The following is an 18,773-nucleotide window of genomic DNA, read 5'->3' as shown; positions in this document are numbered from 1 at the left end:
TTGTGGTTTTAGAATATGACACGTGCCATCTATAGAATATGACAAAAATACAAGTACACTTACCAATTTGCTGTGGTGGTACTTGCAGTATCCACAGTACTTGACATTGTCTGCGTCCGATCCTTGTTCCTCACATAACAACCCCGCAAACTGGGCACTGTGTCAAAGCGTAGTGTAAAGCAAATTTAAGTGATGTTAAAAATAAGAAAAAAAGAACTTTTCAAACTTTATATGCAACATTGTAACAGAATAAGAATCACAATGATAACACGTATATTGAAGGGATTTCTTGACTCAAAAGTATATTAAATCTATCCCTGAGTCTTTACTTGAGTGAAGAACTGAAGCAACAATCTCCTTCTTTGTCTGGTGAGGTTAATGTGATGTGAACGGCTCTCACCATGTGACATGGAAGGCCTGCCTGCAGCCATGTTTGTTGCAAGTCATACAGGCTCCAGTGGCAGCTTTACTCTCTCTGCCCTGGTCCTCACAGATGTAACATGTCTTCACACACACAAACACACACACACAGATATTTTATTTTTCCAAAACAGACTCAGTCCTTCATAATTACATTGTATATGTGATTTTGTGACATGTTTAAATGCACAAAGTAAATAGTTTTTACCTTGTTGTAGCGATCATGTGGCACAGACTGGAGTACTATGGGCTCCATCGTCGAGACATTGGCGAATTCCACTTCCGGTATGTAAAGAGCACAAACTACATGGGCCCAGCCTGCAAAGACACACAGAAGCACACAACCATCAACTGCTGCACATACATCACGCGAAAGGAAGTGTGTGATAACACCTCAGACTTTACACAAAGATGTCAAACCATCTGTGAATATCTTGAATATAAATAACAACACACACAATTGATGTTAATTATCCATTTGTTTCATTTGTTGGTTGCAACTTGCAAATAACTGATGACCTGAATAATACAATACGGCTCCATTCAGCTCAAACTGAATTTGATCAGCTTAATAAAAAATAAAAGATTGTCAGCACAAATCCAAAACAGTCATTTGAATGAGTTCCTCGCCAGTCCGTGAAACATTGACAACAAACAACTAAAAGTTACAATGTGGAGCCAAAGTGTCCAAGACCAGAAGGGAATGATAGAGAATTATTCTTTGACCCAAACAAAGAAAACCAAACCCAACCTTAATAAAGTATACATCTATCTATCTATCTTAATGTGGTCTAGCGTAGAGATGTAAAATAAAAACTACCGGCCTAACCCATCGAATTGATGCAGTGGTGACTTATAGGAAAAGTGACTGCATGTTTCCACAACAATCCACGCAACAACGTGGCTGCTAACTCCCCTGGACGGGTCAACTGTGGATTTGATCGTAGCCCGTTTTGCAAATACACTGCAGCCGGCGATACAATATGGATTTGAACCGGTTATCACTTGTTAGGAACTTCCACCAAATCTTCTCTGCTAACGGTTATTGCGCGGTTAAAAAGGGTTGACTATTCGTCAGAGAATAAATATAAATTAGCATCCCTAGGATGTAGCCACTGTTAATATCTCAAATTGCAGTTTTGGTTTCATTCACATTAAAATCATGGATTAAGCAGCAGAGTGTAATTGAGCTGCTGCTGAATCTTAAATGTTTTAATTTGCAACTTGGTACTTAATCTATCCAAGTAGCAGTTTATTGAGCCCTAACACACACACACACACACACACACACACACACACACACACACACACACACACACACACACACACACACACACACACACACACACACACACACACACACACACACACACACACACACACACACACACAGCTGCCTGTCAGGGAAGACAAACTGGGGGCGGTAGAATGACAGTGGGGCATGGTGGAGTGGCAGCAAAATTGACGACAAGCTGAGGAGGAGCAGAAGGCGGTCAACGGGAGGTCAAATGGAGGTGGGAGTCTCCTGCCACACTGGAGGTGTCTGTTTTTCCCCATAGCGGAAACAAAAACAGGCTTAAACTTACAGTTGAACCCCTGACCTGCCTTTGACCTGGTGAGCGGGACAGGGGTAGGCGAGCAGAGGGAGGGACAGAGGGGAGGCAGCGGGTGTGAAATGGGGGTATGTTGTTGTTTTGAAGTCCCTCCAAGAATCTGGAAGAGGCCTATAAAACAGGACTATAAAAGTGGCACAGCCTTCTTCCTCAAACTAAGCATTCACAGTGTTGCCCCCTAAAAACTCAACAAAGCATCCCTTTACAAACATGCCATACTCCCAGAAGTTATCAAAGTCTAAAGTGTAGAAATAATGACCTTCAATTTGTTGATGACAGAGTGTGATATCATTTTAATAAAACAATTCATAACTTTACCAGTTTCTTTGGTGAACCACAGTAAAACCACGACGACAACACCAGGTACACAATAAGACCAACGTGAGTCCGTTCTTACTGTAGCAGGTAATTAACTGCCTGGACAGTGAATCAATCAAAAGATGCACATACGTGACCGTATCCAGCTCTAATTTGCTAGGATGCAACACATCTAATATTTCTTAGCACTGACTTGGAGGAAGTGAACCTAACGCTGATTTGAGAGTTAAAACTCATGAAATATATAGATGTGAGAGATTATGTTTGAAACCTTTTATTATGCAAACAATTTCAACTTTGTGTGTTATCTTTAAAGTCCTACTATTAAGAGGGCAACACATATTTATTATATGCAACCGAATAAGTATAAAGGAGGCCAGAACAAGAGGCTGTAAACTTCTGTCTCCCTCTAGGTCTTTTTTTTGGCCTCTGCCTGCTATATGTTAAGATGCTAGATCAAATACCCTTCTAGACGGATCCCTTTACTTGCTTTATTACTGTCCCACCTGAAACAACAGCACTACCACACAGATCAACAAGTAAAGAGAAAGTGACACAAGCAGAAAAACGAACGGTATGAGAAAAGAGATGGCGAGAGAAAAATGGGGAGGAAAAAAAGAGAGGGAAAGAGGGGTCACGGGAAGGGTAAAATAAAAGAGAAAGTAGTAAAACGGTGTGTGTTAGTGTTGTCCTGATGCCTCCCTGCAGGCCTGGACACAATCCCACAGCTGTGCCTCTCTCCTCGACTGACTCTCAAACACACACACTCTGAATATTTACAGTCTCCACCAAACTGACCTCCCAATGAACCCAGAGAGGAGACTCCTCACAGGCCATGCACTATACCCATCCTGGCCCGCCCCCTCATAAACACACACACACACACACACATAAAACATGGACTGGCAAGGACGGCAGAGAGGCTACACACAGACACACACACACACACACACAACAAACAGCAACATAACTCTCCCAGCACGCTCACACCCCTTAAACTTGCCGGTGACATGCAATTAATGACAAAATACCAAAATACACAAGAGGCTCACCACAGTTATGTGTGTGTGTGTGTGTGTGAAGTTGAGAGGGATTCTACCTCCGTTGTCTGTTCTCTTGAGGGCTCCATCTTTGTGGGGACACAGCTCACATCTCTGTGGGTAAAGAAGAAACAACAGGTCAGAAACAACCTCTACTTCAGGGGAGGTGAGCACAGAAGTATGAGAAATATGCCGCTATGTGAGAGTGGCCGTGACTAACTGTACGGGATGACACCCTCACTACCTGCCACTTACGGTTGCATCTGTCTCCACGTGTGCGTGTCAACAACTACAAGTACTGGTGCAGTTATTTCTGCTGCTGTTGAGCTTCAATTCAACTGGTGTTGCTCATCCTAAGGCCGACACTGCGTGTTACAAAACACTCTGTGTGTCTGTGTGTGTCTGTGCGTGTGTGTGTGTGTGTGTGTGTGTAGAAAGGCTTTCATGTTTCTTCTTTTCTTCTCCTTTTTCTCCCACCAATAACTTTCAGCCACAAAAACAGAACGTTGAGGTGCTTCCACTCCACATTGCATAATTCATCTTTCTAAACAGGTTTCCAAATACCAGTTTATATATTATTACTATAATTGTTTTATTTATTATAAAGTTCTGGTCAAAAATGTAATGTGTTTTTGTTTTTACTTAAACTACAATCTGTCTGAATCTGGCAGCTGCAGACTACATCCATTTAATTTATTTCTTAATCACACAAAGCTATTCAAATTCTAGCGGTGTGGATTCCTTCCTAAATATTCCGTTAGGAGTAAAACAAGGCAGAATGAAGAAGTTAAGTACTTTGTAACATGGATTTTTTCCTTTTTATCAAGGGCACTCACACCAAATATGCACACAATGTAATTCTTTGTGAATACACTGACACAATAATACACGTAATTAAGAGATCTGGTTAGTGTTGTAGTTCTCCTTCATCAGGTTACAGGGCGTTCTCCTGCTAACTTTGTGAAAGTGAGATATTGCCCTCTGTGCACACATGAATACAGAAAGTCAGCAGATCGCTCCAAGCACCTGTACCAACAGCTATGAGAGTAAATCTTGTCCCAACATAATCTCGACAGGTCCTCAGAAGTTTACCGAGGTCATAGGAAGTTGAAACTCAGCACGCCACACCAGTTAGTGTCTTTTTCACCACATTTTACAAAAAAAGAACAAATATAATGCAGAAACTCTTTAGTCAAATTCCCATCAGTTTTAAGTAAGATCTCCGGAGAACACTGTGCTCTCCAGGGCGACGTGACAGTGTGACATGTTCAACAGCTGTTTCGATGCAGACTAGAGGCTTCAAGGTTTTCCATAACACCCCACACACACAAGTGTGGATTTGGTAATATTGGTGAACTGAACACATTTAAATGGAATTTAGGATAATCTTTTATAAAGCTTTTCAATCCGGATTAAATATAATGTATGATGAAATATGATGGTAACTGGTGCAGAATACAGATTGTGAGCTGCCCGGTAGCCTAATGTCAAAGGGCAGCAGGACATGCCACAGAAAGGTGGTTGCTCCACATGAAGAGGCAGTAGCAGGCAGGTCAGTGCAGACCTCAGTATAATTCCTTTAGTACTATTGATCGCCTTTACTACTGCATCGTATGCCAAGCTGTATCGATTTAAGATGAAACATGGTGGGCTGAACAACTTTCATGTCTCAGGTTAAACAATGGTACTATTTTAATATAATACAATTCCTTCTGAAGTCCCATGTTTCAAAAAAGACAAAGTAGATATATATATAGTATTCCCATCTTGCCAACAAGTTTACTTTTTTCATGCATTATGACCCATTTACAAGTAACTTTACAGAAAACATCTCTAGTAAACACAAGATTGTTGTATGTTTCTTTGTTGAGAAGGTTTTACAGTCTAACAAAGGCTAATTCACCAATAATACGCGTTTGTTTCAAAATCCAGAGCGCTCCCCGTACGATCTCCGTCCACACGAGCGCTTCACCACGTTTTAGAAATGATTTCCATATATACCAAGACGCCTGAAAACAAATATCACATGACCATTCACGTGCACTAGGCATGAGGTTGCAAACAGGAAGTGGATTGGTTACTTAGTTACAGAATATACAACAGAGTATTATTGTAACGTTTAATAAAAAAGTAGGTTCCTCTATTTCCCCACACAAGTTATATTTTTCAAACTTAGTTACAAGGCTGCAGGTCTTTCTCTCTCACACACACACACACACAGACAAACACACACTTAGGAAATGAACACCTACTACTCAGTTACTAGATTATGGGTCAAGAAATGTGGTCCACACATTTCGCTCACGCGTTTCCCCTCAGTTCCGTTGTTGTCTGTTCTCACACTCCGAGCTCTGCCGGGGGGTTGGAAGTCCCCGTCGCTCTGGAGAGCATTCATGCTTTTGTCCGTTAACAGTTTCTTTGTGAACTTCACAATAGTTTTGCAGGAAAAAAATCAAGCATTGATAGGAAAGTGAAGTCCACAAACCAGAACTTCCAAAGTCCACTCCATCGGGCTGATAATGCCGCTGGACACACTGCCCGCTGGACACACTGCCCGCTAACCACTCCAACAGCTCCCCGTTTCTGCCTGGCCACACTACAACGCAACCCTGCAAACCTTTCACACTAACAAACCTCGGAAAATATGTGTTTCAAAACAAAAACAGTGGTGGGGATGTTGCCTGAGAATATATTTAGTTGAGGACAGCTCTACGTTAGACCAATCATACCAAATATAGATATTTTTGTAAATATAAGTGACAGTGTATCTACTACACTGGTTAACCACATATTCACATCCTAAAAAGCTGGGCAATATGCCAATGTTTTTGTCATATACCACAATGGTGGAAAAAGGGGTTCTGGTTATCAAATTAATTAATGATCTCTCTCTGGCTTTGTGTTTACTCACATGACCAACATATTCAGAAGCAGTGGACGACTCATTCAGAACGTTCTCAAATTCACAAATGTTCTCATCAGCACAAGATATGACAGTCTCCTACCCATTGAGATTAAACATTACAAACGGTGCCTTCCACATGCAGTGTCTTATTATTTTAAGAGCTTTCATCCAAGCCCTTTGAGCGGACTCGCTTAGAATTCAAGACCCAACCGGCAGATTAAGAAATGATTGCGCTGCACAGGAGCATGAGATCCACCATCTACGCCAGGCAGTCCTGTTATTCCAGGAGTTTACTCATAAATGATGAATGGATAGATAGATTCTGTGACTCACCACACGGGCTGCTCTCTCCTGAGATTCACACTTTCTGCAGAACCACGGACCAGTGGGCACCTGCACGATGCCATAGCAGGCTGAGGAGAAACGGAGGGGGTCGTTTTGAGTAATCACAGCCTCAACAAAAGACTACATTATATACCACAGAATACATTCACACAATGATAATGAAACCACACCAGACCGCACTACACCTGGTCAAAGCTGTGCCAGAAGGTAAACTTGAGACTAAACTGGTTTGAATGCATAACTGAAAAGTGTTTTGATGTGACAGACTGTTGAACACACCGCTGTTGTTTTTATTTCACTCTACTGACAACTGACAGTTTGCCTGTCCTACAAAACATGTGAGGCCCCAGGGGACAAAGAGAGAAACCCTGGCAATGCATTGTTAATGTCAACACATATAGGCATCAATGATAATTGTTTGCCTTGTGTAAATATTGCCAAGTGTGTTCCACCAAACATAAAGAGGCTGCATTCAGAAAGACCACAACTTGATATCCTCCACACATTTCTATTAAAAAAGTCAAAAGAGAGGCTGGCCGCTGTATTTGAGAGATTAAACGATACCAACTACCTAATGACGGGGAGAAGGTACTATTTGTTAGGGATGCACCGATCTGATCGGCGCCGATCCATATCGGCCGATATTCCCATTATCGGTTTTGATCGGCGTTCTCAAAACGGCCGATCAGATGACGCAACATCTGCGAGAACTATCAGACGTTTCAATCGCCGCGCACCGCAACGGAGACGATGCGCCCGGCGAGGGCCGCAGAGGTCAGAGGTCCACGAGGGGATCCTCACGCACCGAGCGGCGTCCCCGTCCCCCGAGTTGAATATCTGGGTCAACTCAGCCGACACTCACATGTCTGAGCCCCTATAGACCAGGGTTTTTCCTGCATAGAGAAAATGTGGGCGCGCGCCTAAGCCGTTTTCCTGAATGCCTATGACAAATCCCGAGCGCCTAAGGGCTCGATCACACCAGACGTGCCTCTCAAACACGCGTAGCCCGCAAAACCATTGATTCCCTTTGGTACGGCGCGACTTTCAGACGTGCCTTCTAAACGCCACGCGGCGGGTTTCTTGCGTTTTTCAGGCGTGCTTAAAAGTTGAAATATTCTCAACTTTAAGCGCGAGGCGCGGCGGCGCGGCTCTCATCAATGTCACACTCGGCCAATGCAGCCAATCGGATCAAGCAGGAGGCTTTCCTTCCTGTTTTCCCGAGGAGAACCTCATATTATATATTATATTAGCGGTATTTAATTACGAAGAGCTTTATAATCCTAAATCTAAACACGACTCAAACTGACTCCTGCTCGGTCGGAAGTGCAACTGAAGCCTCGCCATGAGACACAACTCATGGAATAGATGGTGGTGTTCGCCGTAGTCTACTCTTTCCTTTCTTTAAAAAATATATATATTGAACCCAAAATCAATGGTTGGTTGCGCACGCAGGTCCGCTCCACAGGCACACAGCGCTGTTTTGCCCGGCACATTTTTGGCAAGGCGTTTTTGGTGCGGCTGCGTTTTTTATAGTCGCGTCTGGTGTGATTGTGCAAAAAAAAGTCTGCGATGGAAAAACAAAAAACAAAACAAACATATGTTCATCACGTGCATGTCAGCGAATATGTTCTCAATAGTATGTTTCAAGTAGGCTACAGCCGAACCCTCGTCCTGCTTGCTTTGATCAATAGTATTCGAGTTGATAAGCGTGTCTTCTTGTCTGATCAATACGCAACTGTGAGGCGCGAATGGACAGAGCGACACAGACCGTGCGGGCGTAGCGCGGAAACAATTTTTTGGGGAGCACCGAAGACCCATTTTGACCCAGGAAAAACCCTATAGACTGATGCTGACGGTAAACGCATTCGATCGGGAGCGCACGAGGGTTTTGATAAAGTTAGCGGAAGAATTTAAGTGGCAACATCCGGTTTTGCAAAGTCAGCGGAAAGAACCACTTGAAACAACATCCGTTTATCAAAATAAGATGTCGACAAATCAAACACTAACATATAAAAGTAAACAATGAGCTGATTTTGTATCTTTAGAGATCGTTTCTGAGATTTAGCTGAAATTATGCGAACATTAAAACATTTTTACTGTACCAAGGAAGAGTTTATAAAAATAAGTCAGACTTTTGTATGTTAAAAAAAGTCCTGTATATAGATTTCCCCAAGAGTTCCAGGAAATGAATGATGCAGATGTGTTCCATACATATCTGAAATCCCCTACAATACCAATCAAACAATTTGAATGTATCAATTAGGACATTTTTCAAAGTAAAAGTCCTAAATGTTTAAATAAATCGGTAATTTCTTTAATGTTTGAGTTGCTTTATATATGTATTTCCTCATAGTCCTAGGCAATAATGCTACACAAAAAATAGAATGCTTCAATCGACACTGTGATCGGTGATCGGTATTCGGCAGATACTGATTTCAGTGATCGGTGATCGGCACCAAAAACCTGATCGGTGCATCTCTACTATTTGTTTCCACTCACTGCTGTGTGGATGCTTCTTGAACAGGGTTGGAGAGAACTGACGTCTCTATACTTTCATACTTTCTACGTTCTCGTCAAATCTTAATATGTTGACACCGGATTAGCAAACAACAAAATTGCCAAGACGGACTGCAATGTCAAAACCACCCGAGTTATTTGACCTTGAGGTATAACCTAATTTGTCTGATGCTATCTGCAACTCAGATTTAAAGTTGCAGTATAGGCGGTGCTCGCCCTACACTAAATAGCCTACGTCTACACATTTTCAGATTATCTCTGATTGGACCAGAGCCCATAATCCAATCGAATAGACAGCTATAATCCAGTTTTCTCTGAGCACAAAATGCCCAAAGGTTACCAGACAAAACAAGGACCAGTTGGATAGGATATTCTGCACACAAACTGCACACTTTTTTATAATTATAGCTGGCCAATCCAATCACTTAAAAATGTCCAATTTGCATTTGTTGCCATGCTAACCAGCGAACATAGAGTATAGAAATGCTTTATGCTATTTTAACTTGAGGAGCCCTCAAACACAGGAGCAATGAATTTATCATTCATTTGTAACAAATAAGAGATTGTGAAGGGCAAAATAATTGTATTTAAATTAAAAGAACATTATTTTGCCCTTTACAATCTTTGTTAGTCTAGAAAAAAATGTATTACATTAAAAAGGATTATAATTTCCCGGACGTTGAGGATTCTCAACAGCATATTGATTTATATTTAATGCCTTGGATTATACGCTGTGTGCATTACAATGCAATATTGCAATTTAATATACAGTACACTTTTCGAAATGTTCTCTCAACATTAGTAAATAGTGTATAAAGTTATAGAATATCATGTGAAATGTGGACACTTTCCCAGTCACACTCATACTCTCGTCTGGCTCTTTTTAATGCATCTCTGGATTAAATAAACTGTTAAATATCCCGACATATTTTTTTATTATTTAAAACGTTAAAGTTCTCGAACAGATTAATGTCTGCCGATTCCTAAAAGTTACAAACGAGTCCCTCATTTGATATTGTCGAATGTGGCTGGTCGCTGCCTTAACTGTGGTTCAGGTGCAGCTTGATACAAGTTAACGTATGAAAAGACGGCGCTGTCTATTCTTAACTAATACAGTACAGATCGTCTGCTTCCAGGAATTCTCTAGGAGGAGTAAGTGATTTTCCAATCAGACTCAAACTCTGACATCCTTTGGGAGTTATGTGGACAGCTGTGAACATGTTCCACGTAAGTCTGGCATTCCTAAAGTGCACACTTTCCACCCATCGCTTGCAGGTAGCAGCGACAATGCACCATCGTGTTGTGGCAAGGAGTTCAACTGCCATCTGTCGGACCGCCTGTATTTGCATATCTCTGGAATCGTTTGCCCTGATCTCCTTCACTGTTGGTGTGTGCATTGCTGGGGACCCACGGCGCTGCTTTGTCATGTGTGGTGCAATTTGATTAGTTGGTGGCACTATAACAAACTTAACATTTTGGACTGCACATTTTAAACCCGAAGTCTCAAAGACAAAAAGTATTTGATTCTTAGTGGTAAATGTACTTGAACAGTGCTTTTCTGGTCTTCCGACTACTCAGAGCGCTTTCACACTACATGTCATTCACCCCCATTCATTCACCGATGGGACCATGCCCACCTGCCCAACCGGACTATCTCACCATTCATACCCAAACATACACAACATTCATGAGCATTTTGGGGAGAAGTGTCTTGCTCAAGGACACATCAACATGGACTAGGACGGGGAACAAAACCACCGATCCTCTGAATGAAGGACAACCCGCTCCGCCACTGAGCCACAGTGGCCCCATGAATCTATCCACATAAACCTTACCCATTTGAAACTCGGTTTCTTTGCTGCTACTCCAACAAAGTTTGAGCAACTGTTGCTCAAGTGCTGAGGAAAAGATGTATATTACAAAAGATATATATTTCATCATCGCCTTGTACAATCACATATTTAGTAGACAAATGTGGTGACATTTGGCTGTAGCGATGACGTCTAACTGTAAAGCAAGAAAACTCTGTCCATGGTTTTGCTGCATTTGTATATCTCGAGAACCATTCACTTGATCTACTTCCCACGTTGTACTGCTGGAGACCCAAATTCATGTATTTTCAAAGTTGGTGCAAATTGGACATGCGACAACACGTGCAAAATGAATAAACATTGAATAAACAAGAGAACAGCTCTCTGGGCAGTAGCGAGATCTATTAACTCAGTAAACAGTATTCAATACAGCATGATGTTCCTTTCGTAAATTACAAACACATTTGCAGTAAAATAATAAAACAGAGGATGCTTCAGGGCAAGGCTTGTCTGGGAGTTGTCCATATTTAAGACCTTTACATAGTCCATTTTCAATTTATGGAAGTTAATTGTAACATTTTGGTTGGCTACACATTATCTCTCAGCGGTCAATTGTTCTTAGTTTCATTAATTTCACTTTGGGGTGGAAAAACAACAAGACGACAGGGTCCAAAATACTGAACTCAAGGCTTAAAATTGGCAGTCTACAAACCGGTGGGTGACCACGCGGTGAACTCCGTCCACTTCTTATACACAGTTTATGGTGCATACCAAACCTTGAATTTGTGTACGGCTTCATCCCTACATATTGAAACATCAGTAATTGTGATACAATAATACAATATATATTATTCTGAAATGGGCCATTCTGCATAATGAGCTATTTTACTTTTAGGACTTTACGTATATGCTGATGTTAATACCATTTACCTTCTGTAATAGTTTTAATGCAGGACGTTTACTTGCAGTAATTATACTCTTTCGTATTACTACTTTGACTTAGTCTTGATGTTAAAGATCGATGTACTTCTTCCACTACTGCTGAACTGAAACCACAGTTTTTTTATACCTGGGTCAAAATAATTTAACATGTGTGTGTTGCAAAATATGCAACAGCTCCTGTCAGAAATACTTCGCCAGCCAAACAATGACACATTGTGTCGAAACAATCTGTTACAAGTGTGAATACATTGGAGCGCTTTATGGGTCAGAACTGCTGACATGTCAAGTAGTTTACCGAATCCCCCTGCGGTTGGCAAATTGACACATGGCCAGCTGTTAAATGTGTAAACACTGGACGTCATCGTCTGAGTCATTTCGCGCGAGCAGTGTCTGGGCTGCTTCACAATACTACGAGCTTCAGAGATTGTTGTTTAGCGGCTTGAACTGTTGCACATTCTGGACTCCAGACCTAAGACAGTGTTTAACCAGTTTCTCTCAGTTTCTACTGTTAATTAGGAAGCCAATCATTCGGCTGCAACACATATTCCACACACATTGATGCGAGCATCCGCGCGAAGTTTACATCGTTTGACGTGAGGAGGGGGGATCCTCCTGTTCCCCATCACCACATGACAGCTTCAGACGGGAATGGAGACAAACGTGCACGACTGCGCGGATTGAACGGGCGAAGATAGCTGCAAAAACTAAACAACAAGCAGTGGACGTCCCTGCAGCGTGAGCGCAGCCTGACCTCAGCCTGGCCTTGGGGAGGGCAGGCGGAGGAGGCTCCGTAACCTTGCAACAAGACTACGCTAACTAGCCCGTGTGCTAACTGCTAACTCCCCGCCGATCCAGCGGCAAACAGCACCGCTTACCTTGATGCACGGCGACGTTGCAGCCGTGTCCGTCGCAGTACACCAGCGGGTTTTCCGCCCAGCCTCTCTCATCAGAGCAAACGCAGCAACCACCAATCATCTCCTTCATATTATTCTTCGACAACTCGTCGTCCGCCGCCAGACAACGCTCGCCGGAGACCATCTATGAGGAAAGCGGACATGCGGAGGAATACGGTACAAAGATAAAGCCGAAACCGTCCCCAAAGACGCTCTTCTTCCCCGTCGCTCGGCCGCTTTAGGTCCCTCTCGGTCGAAATGTCACGTATATGGTATTTACGTCCCTTTTCGACACGGTAATTTTTCACCAAAACATCCACTTCACGGCGCGACGGTGAGGAGAAGAGGGGGGACTCTTCGAAGAGAACCGGATGTGCGTAATGACGCAAGGCGCGCGTGTGCGTGCCCTCCGACAGGAAGTAAAAGACGGATGTGATTAGATTGCCGAATGCAACTGCCATTTTGGTTCCACATGGCGAAGTTGGTTTGAAAGTTTCTATCAAAGAGACTTTCGCCTCACTGTCAACATTGTAACAACATGAAGGTCGGCAAAGAAGAGGTTAACTGGCGAGGAACTGTTCAAAGCAGAAGGTTTAGGAAACATATATGAATGTTGACTGTTTAAAAAAAAATGTTTACAACTGTAATTTCATGTTTGATATTCTATATGGACTAAAATGTGTTTGTGACGCAGAGACCACAGCTGCATTGAAAATAAATGAATATCTGAGTTTTTACTTTCAATGTGAGGATTGTGTTATATTTTACGTGATAGCTAAATTTATAAATATATTGATGAGTCAATTAATTGACAATAAGTTTGAAAAAAGTAATTTAAAGCAAAACTCATTCTCAAATTGTTTTTTAATCTGCCTGTGGCTGGGAAACACAAATAGCATTTCATCATAACGTGACAGCCATTTGGTCATGCTGACGGCCCCTTTCTCACAAGGATTTGGTTTGTTTCTGTGACGACCTCCGGTGGGCTCAGCCACAAAATTACTATGTCCCTCTATGCCACCTCCGCACCTTTCATACAGAAGAGTGAGGCAGAACATAGTCCTGCCCTGTTCAGGCTGTATAAGGCGCCTATAACTAACACTTTTGCAAAACAAAATGTAATTACCTGTTTGATAGGCCATTGATTGACTGCTGACTCCTCGCTCACGACTTTGAACCGGGCAGTAGGAGCTGCAAGTGATCACGCAGCTGAGTGCATCAACGCAATTTGCTTACTTGTTTTGGAAGGTGTGTTTGACTGTCAGCTAACAGCTAACACACCTACAGCACTGAAAGCTAACAGACCTACAATACACTGCTGACCTCATTGCTGCCTCTCAGCTGTTGCTCTGCATCCAGAGACACAGTTATTCTGTGCCTTTGCATTGGATATCAAACTCACGTATGGAAACCATAGACTTGCAGAATAAATAATGGCTTCAAGTCACAGCTACGCCTGTGAGACGGAGATGAGATTCGGAGCTGAGATTCGGTGCAGACACTGGCATGATTAAAATGAGAGTGTATCTGTTGTGAGACATGCAAGTGAAAAACACATCTTAGACACTTGCAGTCTAGATGGCAGGTTAGCCAATTGTGTGTTGGGATCATTCAACCAAACACTACAGCAGTGGTTGTTGCAGACACATGTGGTGGACATCATTTTGAACAAAACAAGACGTGAATAAGTCAACTTATGTTCTGGGAAATTGTATTGAGCTTTTGATTTTAAAAAAGAATATTTTGTTGGAAAATAAAACAAGGGTTAGTGTGAAAATTCCGAGCTAAAATCCACAGATTTTCCAGGATAAAATAACCAATTAATTACAAAACTTTTCCTTGTCACATGACTAACAATACTCAATATTTGTAATTATGCTCGTAGCTTAATAAATAATTCTCTAGCTGTAATGCTAAATGGTTTTTTTAGATGTCATGTATGCATCCATAAATGTTGGGCTTGTAGGTGTTTCATTGTATCTCACTTCACTCTTGTAATACAAGATTACAATAGTCAGAATTTTACACTTGTTTTTTCATTACAACATATATTTACCAAACTAAATTTCTTATACATACAAAAACAAATTAATCATAGTTTATACATCACCTCTGTAACAGCTTAGGTTGGAACTAATCATTTTTAAGTTACTCAAATATTTCATGTTTTCCACAATGTCATTTCATCATCATTTAGAATGGTTGAAGAAAGTGTCGGTCTAGTGAGCGGAGAGCCAGTAGACATGAGAGACAACAATTGAATGGCTTTTCATTTGAAGAATTAATACCCCTTTATCTTTCAAAAATTACTTAATAGGCTTTGAGAATACATCAGGGTGCATATCAGACCTGTCAATATCCAGTTTTGTTTTGACAGCATCCCCATGCTGTTGCCAAGGATGCTCCAGAACACACACACACACACACACACACACACAGAAATGCTATTCCAAGCACTCAGCTGCTGCTTGCATCACCGATTCCTCTGAGCAAGCTCCCGCTCTTGGTTTCCAGAGAAACGTAATGACTTGCCAATAATGCGCAAGAGCACACGAGCGTCCTCCATGTAATATGGTGAGCGAGAGGTCCCTGGGAGTGCCTGCCCATTGTTTGCTTTAATTTCAAATTGCTCAAATGCTCCAGTCGACACTGGGCACTGCACTAAAAGGGGGTGTGGGAGGGATGGGGAGCTGGGGAAAAGGAAGAAGAAAAAAAAGTGAATTGTGTGTGGCAGGGGAAAACCTATTAGAGCTGGAGAGAACAAAGGGAGGCGAAAGGAGGGGGCAGCGGTTGTGGAGGGGCCCATATAGCTACTGAAACACTGAAAATGGCAAATGATTTTTACAACTTGCCTTGATTAAGTCAAAGTCTGCACGAATCATGTTATGTTCCTCGAGATGTCAGAGAAGAGCCTCCTCCGAGACAAAAAATTGCAGCCACACCATCTGATTCCAACAATCTGTGACCTCATATAGCACTCCCGAGCTCTTGTATAATGTAAGGTAATCTGTAATTCTAACTAGGCAGTTCCATATGTCAGAGCGCATGGTGCTCGTACTGTCCATCAAGTTGGTATTTGAATACAGATCTTTAAATCCACTGCAACAGCATTTCTGCTGCAGGCCTTGATCTGTTTGGAAAAATTAGCTGTCTTGTCTCAACATATTCATTTGTTACATAAAAGATATAGAAACATGCACGTGTTGTGCTCCAGACTGCAACTGAAGCCATTAGAGCAGGATTTATGCCAAGGTGTTCCAGCATTGTGCCTGTGTAGTCTCCGAGGTATGGCGGCTTCTCTCACTTGCACAGTACAGTGGTAAAGTTGTACCTGGATGAGAGAAAGCAGAAACAACATCCTCAACTAACATACTTGATTGCATTATTTCTCATTTGATTGATTTCACTGTTTGCAGGCGTTTACACAAACTATAGAAACAATGCATTGAAAAATAAGGATTTAATTGGCCCTCTTGCAGTATACTCATCCATATTCCCGTATTCAGCTTTTAGAACTCTTTTTTTTCTTTTTGGTCTACGTTTAATTGTCAGAAAGGTAACTCCTGTTCAGTTGCCTCTCATGATTGAAGTTGTGTGGTCTCTGTACGGGATGAGGAACGTGTAAAATACACTGGGAGAAAAGACAACATTAGGAAAAGCAGTCCCCACACCCACAGACTTCTATGTAAGCGGCATCACAATTCTGAACATACTTTATTTCCTTCTCATTATTTATTTTGTTTCATGGTTACTGCTTTTAAGAGATTGCCTTCCTCACTTAATCTCTTTTACGGCTCTAGTTTTCTTGACATGTATACATTCTCAGAAAGACCCAGGAGGATGCGGTATTTGTTAGAAACATCACACCAGGAATACAAATCTAAATGTTGGTTCTTAAACATTGTGTGTGCCTGTGCGTGTGTGTGTGTGTGTGTGTTGCAGGTTAGCTCTGCAGAAAACTATAACACTCTGGGAGAAATGTTGTCCCAGACTTAGCTCGTTTCAATAAATGACTCCTGACAGGACTTCTATTTTGAAGTGATGGTGCTCTCAAACTTATCCCATATATGTTTGCTTTCAAATCAACGAGGAACGTTTTTCATGGGTGTCTTGTAGAATGTAAACTATATGGTTTTGTTTAAAAAAATAAACAGCATATAACATTGTTTGTGGTAAGATCAAGAAAATATTTGTTGTGTGAGATATTTAATCAGTTTTTACACAATCTACCCTAAACTTTATATATATCCCGACGATGTTTCTTTAAGCGTATACATTGAAACAATGAAGACATTGTTTGATAGAAACAGCAGTGAGTAAGTGGCACACACATGCACAACTTCTTCATTCCTGTGCTAGACTCAAACATCCTTGAATTCATATCTACATTGTTTGTCCGACTCCCTGTTAACTCCCCTGTTTTATTTAATATTATTCATCTGCGGCAACCACAATAAACACATTATTAAATTCAACAGAGGCTGATTTCTCTTCGGGCAGTAATTACCAGGCTTTATAGATATTTTAAGTTGTACTTGTATCATTATAGTATGGCCATACTTGGGCTGATGTCTTTCTTTTGGTTTATTTCAGTTTATGGTCAATTGAATTGATGTTGTAAAGGTTCTGACAGACCATGGATCCCCAACCCCATCATATATTCATAAAAAATGGTTCCAATTGTTCAACACATTATATTATGATATGATGCATAGGAACAATTGGAACCATGTTCTTTATCAGCTATTCCAATAGAAATGTATGAGTTTTTTTCCTTCTGCAAGTGTGAAATGGAAAGTATAGCGAACACCGAAATGACCTGACCAAGAAAATGTAACTCAACACTCCCGAGCTATAATGTTCACACCATGGTCACGCCACATTCAGACCTATCAGTATTTAGCCACGGTCGCTTCTCTGGTCGGCGAGTCGCACGGGGCCCAGGAAGAAAAAAAACACACAAACAGTCCCAACACGGCGGGGTGAAAGGTGAAGAGAGCCCTCCCCCCACCACTGTCCGCACACACTTCAGGCTCGGATTGCATGTAAAATCACATTCTCCCGCGGGGTGGTTGGGGGTGGAGAGGAATTCATTGTTTTGGCATAGGTTTGTGTCATAAAAAGTCTATGCTCGTAGGCCTACAAGTGCCTGCGCCTCCTTGACCAAGTGTCTCCATAAAACTCGATGCAAAACAAATGACTTGGAGCTGCAGGAGCAACGTTTGGGTTTGAGTGTGAGAAAAGCGTTTAGGAAGCGTTTAGGATTTTATGACCAGAGTTTATAAATTATAAAGAATTATGAAATTCACCAAATGAACCTGCTGCACAAACCTCGTGCCACAAACTGGTTTTCATACTGCGACTTCATGAAGTGTGTGAACCTTCTGTATATCTTGGAAGCTTGTTAAATTATACATTATTAACTATTATATTATATATTATATAAACGCCGCTGGAGACACGTGTTCCTGCTCGAGCATTGAAATTTAAAACAATTGCAGCCCTGTTAAAAAAAAATGTTTTACACTGGGGCAAAACGCTGGTCTTGCGGCCATGTGTGCGTGTGTGTGTGTCTATGTGTGTGTTGGTGTGTGTGTGTGCGCGCGTGTGTGTGTGCGTGTGTGTGTGTCTTTACCGTAAACCCGCCTATCTCCCCCATTAAACCGGTCTTCCACCGTGAAGTATAGTTGAAATATGTGTGTATATATATATATATATATATATATATATATATTGTTTAGCTATCAGCCATCACGAGGCGATCATCCGCCATGCCTATCGGCCTCTAGATTAAGAATAGACGTTTTATTCATTGAGTTTTGACTTTTAGATTCGATGAATGGTATCATTGTATGTTGTTATCTTGAAACTATAAGTTGCGATGCCACTGACTCCCGGGAAGTAGGCTTGGCTCCATGCCCTGAACATATCCTAAAGATTAAAGTGAGTTTGAGTGGTTTCCCTCCAGT

General features: G+C 41.6%; 1 protein-coding gene across 4 annotated transcripts in view; it reads right to left on the bottom strand.

The window, feature by feature from the left end:
- mllt10 (MLLT10 histone lysine methyltransferase DOT1L cofactor) overlaps positions 1 to 14,804 on the bottom strand; it is a 53,828-nt gene extending 39,024 nt beyond the window's left edge. For 2 of the 4 annotated variants that reach the window (XM_056433609.1, XM_056433610.1), the window contains exons 1-6: positions 12,787 to 14,804; positions 6,630 to 6,709; positions 3,451 to 3,505; positions 629 to 738; positions 401 to 504; positions 64 to 157 (exon numbers count right to left, since the gene is read on the bottom strand). In XM_056433609.1, coding sequence (XP_056289584.1) covers positions 64 to 157; positions 401 to 504; positions 629 to 738; positions 3,451 to 3,505; positions 6,630 to 6,709; positions 12,787 to 12,949 — 606 coding nt within the window. In that variant the 5' untranslated portion in view covers positions 12,950 to 14,804. Of the gene's footprint in view, positions 1 to 63; positions 158 to 400; positions 505 to 628; positions 739 to 3,403; positions 3,506 to 6,629; positions 6,710 to 12,786 lie in introns of all 4 variants that reach the window. The other 2 variants (XM_056433611.1, XM_056433612.1) reach the window with 2 other exon arrangements.
- Between the last annotated feature and the right edge of the window lie 3,969 nt (positions 14,805 to 18,773).

Source organism: Pseudoliparis swirei, chromosome 16 (assembly GCF_029220125.1).
Source record: "Pseudoliparis swirei isolate HS2019 ecotype Mariana Trench chromosome 16, NWPU_hadal_v1, whole genome shotgun sequence".
In the NCBI taxonomy this organism is placed as follows: domain Eukaryota; kingdom Metazoa; phylum Chordata; class Actinopteri; order Perciformes; family Liparidae; genus Pseudoliparis; species Pseudoliparis swirei.
Note: the sequence above shows the minus strand (reverse complement) of the source record. Positions and strands in the feature narration are given on the sequence as shown.